The sequence below is a fragment of the Lipotes vexillifer genome, unplaced genomic scaffold, assembly GCF_000442215.2.
Source record: "Lipotes vexillifer unplaced genomic scaffold, Lipotes_vexillifer_v1.1 scaffold299, whole genome shotgun sequence".
Lineage (NCBI taxonomy): Eukaryota > Metazoa > Chordata > Mammalia > Artiodactyla > Lipotidae > Lipotes > Lipotes vexillifer.
In genome coordinates this window covers 3,777,906-3,781,898 of record NW_006784347.1, presented here as the reverse complement: position 1 = coordinate 3,781,898, position 3,993 = coordinate 3,777,906, and the positions used below count along the sequence as shown (strand labels likewise).

The window sequence follows — 3,993 nt, the reverse complement described above, 5'->3', positions numbered from 1 at the left end:
CGCTCTTCCACCCCGTCCCTTGGTGCCCGTCCTTCATTATCGGGTGACTGTTTTCCACACTCGTTTCCCAGGCTCTGTCAGCTCAGAGTCGTCTGCTTCTGCTGTCCTGCCACATCCTCCTGATTGCATGCTTTCTCCTTGGAGTCTGTTCATTTCGTGATTACTCCGTTGACTTTTCTGTTTCACTGTAGTGTGTTTTAGAATTTTTGTATGGCCCATGGCAGCGCTTTTCTGGCAAGTGTCCTTCACGTGTTAATACTTCTGCTCTTTTCCTCATCACGGGAACAGTGTCGGTGTAGCTGCCTCACTACACGTCATTGCATCAGTTGGGTTTTCCAGAACCGCCTCTAAGCTGGAGTTTATCTCACACATCACATGGTCCTGTTTGTAGGGTCTAGTTCAAGAGTGTTAGTTTTGCATGAAGCAGCTTCATATTCACATGTTACGTGGCCCCATAGCTTTTCCTTTATACCGTTTATAGAACGTGCACCACAGTTACTTCAAAAGTGAAACACTAAAAATATCGTAAGTGTAGAATCGTGAGTGCAATTGTCTAAGTCAACTTTCTGTGAATTTTTTCAAAAATAAGAAAATATTTTATAATTTGATCTTCTGACAAACTTTCCAAATTAATGATGTTACACTATGTTCCTTTACTATAGGCAGTTTTACATAAAGAGACAGAATGCACAGTTGGTTTTCTGTATCTGCGGGTTCCACATCCAGAAAGTTCCAAAAAGTAAAATCTGAATTTTCTGGGTAGGCACTTATTTGCATAACATTGACATTATATTTACAGTGATTGACACAGCATTGGCATTGTGTTAAGTATCACACATCACCAAAGATGATTTAAAGCATATGGGAAGTGTGCGTGGGTTATATGCAAACACTGCGCCATTTTATAAAAGAGACTTGAGCGTCTGTGGATTTTGGTTTCCTCAGGGGGTTCTGGAACCAGTCCCCCTTGGATATTGAGGGACTACTGTAATGTTACTTTATATTAAATTGGGATGATCAAGTCATATTTTACTTTTTGCCTAAGAAAAGGGTAACATGTCATGTCACTCTGACTATAAAAACAAAGGACATTCTGAAATTAGCATGTCATTGTTAAAACTGAAGTGAGTTGTAGAGAAGGATTTTCATGCTGCTGCCAAAGTGTGTTGTTTTAAGTTCCACCAAAGATATCACCTTAGTGTACGTACAAGTGGAGTTCCAGGTTTTTTTTCCTATCCTAATATATGAGGATGTAAGGTTTTCACATTCACATCACAGAAGTCATGCTTTGTTGAAATGTAAGCAGTGACAACAGGAATCTCTTCGGTTGTGGTAGGTTACAGAGTATAAGGGTGTCTGGCCTTTCTTGACTTTCTGAGCTGCGTTTTCAGAGAAGAGATCTGGTTTTTCCACTTCACTTCCTAGAATTCTTGAATCACGCCCTGGACTTTCAGGGCCCTCTTTCCCATTTCTCCCTCTCACAACCTCTGTTCCAGGTATTCTTGCAGTTCCCGTGACGGGCTTTTTCCCGTGTGGGAAGGTCTGTTTTCCCCGCCCTGTGCTCTGACTCAGCCTGGCTGACTGCTCTGCCTGTTTCTGCCCAACCAGCCTTGGGTGTCTTGTGCAGAGCAGTCTCTGCACCCCTGCTGTGTCCGAGTGCTGAGCCCTGGGGGTCCAGCTTGGAAGCACGTTTGCTCTCAGTCTTTGAGGAAGTATCCTCATTTCTGGGGAAGGCATTTGTGTTCTCAGTGAATAAAAAATGAAAATTTGACTGTGTTGACTACTGTTAAACTGTCTTGGCTTTATTTTCCCAGGAGTGAAATCATGTATTAAAATGCTTACGAAAACCTTAAAACCACCCAATAAGTTCTCTGTTCTTCAATCTGTTTTGATTTACACCACTTTGAAAATACGTCTACTTTAGGAGCCTAAGTAGCTCCTCCCTTCTTCCTTCAGCACTGTTTGCTTGTGTTCTGGAACGTATGTGAAGAGTGTGTCTTGTGGATAATGGACAACAGTGGTCACCTTCTGGTTCCATCTTTCCAGAGGAGCTGGTAAAGCAGTATCTCGCCGAACTTCAGAGCCCTGAGGAGATGGCTCGCTGTGGCTTCGCCCTGGCCTTGGGTGCCCTGCCGGCCTTTGTCCTGAAGGGCCGGCTCCGGCAGGTGAGGCTGGCCTGGGCATGGCGGGGTGTCGTGTGAGACCCAAGCGGGGTTTGTGGGCAGAAGGAATTCCTGAAAGCCAGCACGTGTGTGCACGAGAAAGGGGATAGGAGCACTGGGGGCAGCAAGTGGTCTTTGAGAGCCCAGTTAATGTTCTCACCTGAAGGAGACTCAGGATTGCTGACTCGCAGTCTGGGTAGGGAGCTGTGGCCTCCGTGGAAACACACCTGGCCTTTACTTGTCTGTGGTGCATCATCCAGTGTTTTCTGCGTTAAGAACGAATGTCTCCAGCCTTGTCTGGAAATGCTGGCCTCCCCTGTGGCCTCTCCTGTGGCTGTGGTGAAGGGCGCTGGGTCTCCCACCCCAGGACTCCTCCCTGGGGAGCTGCCCTTTCTCCCCAGCACTGGGCCCTGTGTTTCTGGCGTGGCCGGGGGCAGAGGGGTTCTCCCTTGAGCTTCACCGTCCTTGGCCTGTCTCCTTTCAGGGGTGATCTATCAGCTCTCCTGACACCCCGACTTGGGTCCTGAGCTCCGGGAGAGTGGGTGGCAGAGTCAGACCCTGGAGACCCAGCTGACCTCAGCCCACCAAACTCTTATGCTTGTGCTCCCCTCTCCCTTAACTCAGACATCAGTCATGGTCCTGCCAGCCCACCTCCCAGATGTTGCTGCTGCCAAGTGCCTGGCGCACACATGCCCCTCACCTGTATCACCTGCCCCTGCCCGGGACACCTTAGGATCTGAGGCACTAGACCAACTTACGTACTGAGAGTGGGGACAGACCATCCAAAGCCTGCTCTGGGGCTTATCTATTTGAAACACCTGGCTTTTAGAACTGAACTGTCCCTTGGAGAAGTAACTGGTGGAGATGTGAGAAGCCAGGTGCTTTGTGTGCCCTGTGCTTCAGCTCCAAGCCGGGGGCAGAAGGGGATGCTGGCCGCGAGTGCAGGGTCTTGCCCCGGAGGAGTAGGCAGATCTGCAGAGGCCACCTGGGCGCCAGGGGGTGGGGTGGGGGTGGGAGCCCAGCAGTGGGAAGGGTTGGAGGCAACCCCCTCTCCCCGCACCATGTGTTCTTTGGGGCGCATGGCCCACCCGGACGGCCACCGGCCGCGCTGTGCTGCATTCTGGGAGCAGCAGGGCACCAGGCCAGGTCTCCACTTGCATGAAAAGTACATTCATCTTGAGGCTAACACTTCTGTTGACGACTTGTCATTGCTTTTCAGGTTCTAGCAGGCTTGAGGGCTGTTACCCACATTTCTCCTGAGGCTGTGAGCTTTGCCGAGTCCAGGCGGGATGCTTTGAAGGCAATCGCTAGGTGAGCCCTGCAGGTTTTCCTCCCCAAAGTCGCTGTTCTCTCGGAAGCCAGTGATCGAGCATGAAGGGATGTTCACGGCAGTTTTTGTGAGAAGCCCAGTCTTGGGGGCTGAATCTACTTTGAGGCAAATGTTATTTTTATTTTCTAGTGTCTTCTCTCTTCAGAGGATTGTTCAAGAACATTTCAACTCATAGAGGATCGTTACAGTTTTGTCATAATGAATATTAAACCCATAGTGTGCTTATCTCTGTGCTTTGGGGACACTGGACCTGCTCAGGGACTGGGGCTGAGCTTTCCACTTGAGACCGTGGCCCCCAGGACGGGGAGTAGCCCATGTGGAGGGAACGCTGACGCTAGTCACACACGCACACGTCGGGAGGGGCCGCCCTTTCTCTCCCCACGAGCCCGGGTGGAGCCCCTTCTGCAGGATGGTGGGTAGGAGGGGCCAGCCACAGACACCCCCCCCCAACCCATCCACCCCGTGCACCCTGAAACTGTAGACACCAGAAATGTGGGTTGG

General features: G+C 50.1%; 1 protein-coding gene across 1 annotated transcript in view; it reads left to right on the top strand.

Annotated features, from left to right (window-relative positions):
• TBCD (tubulin folding cofactor D) overlaps positions 1–3,993 on the top strand; it is a 181,426-nt gene that overhangs the window by 153,727 nt on the left and 23,706 nt on the right. The window contains exons 27-28 of the mRNA XM_007456808.1: positions 2,047–2,165; positions 3,382–3,473. Of these exons, the coding sequence (XP_007456870.1) occupies positions 2,047–2,165; positions 3,382–3,473 (211 nt within the window). The remainder of the gene's footprint in view (positions 1–2,046; positions 2,166–3,381; positions 3,474–3,993) is intronic.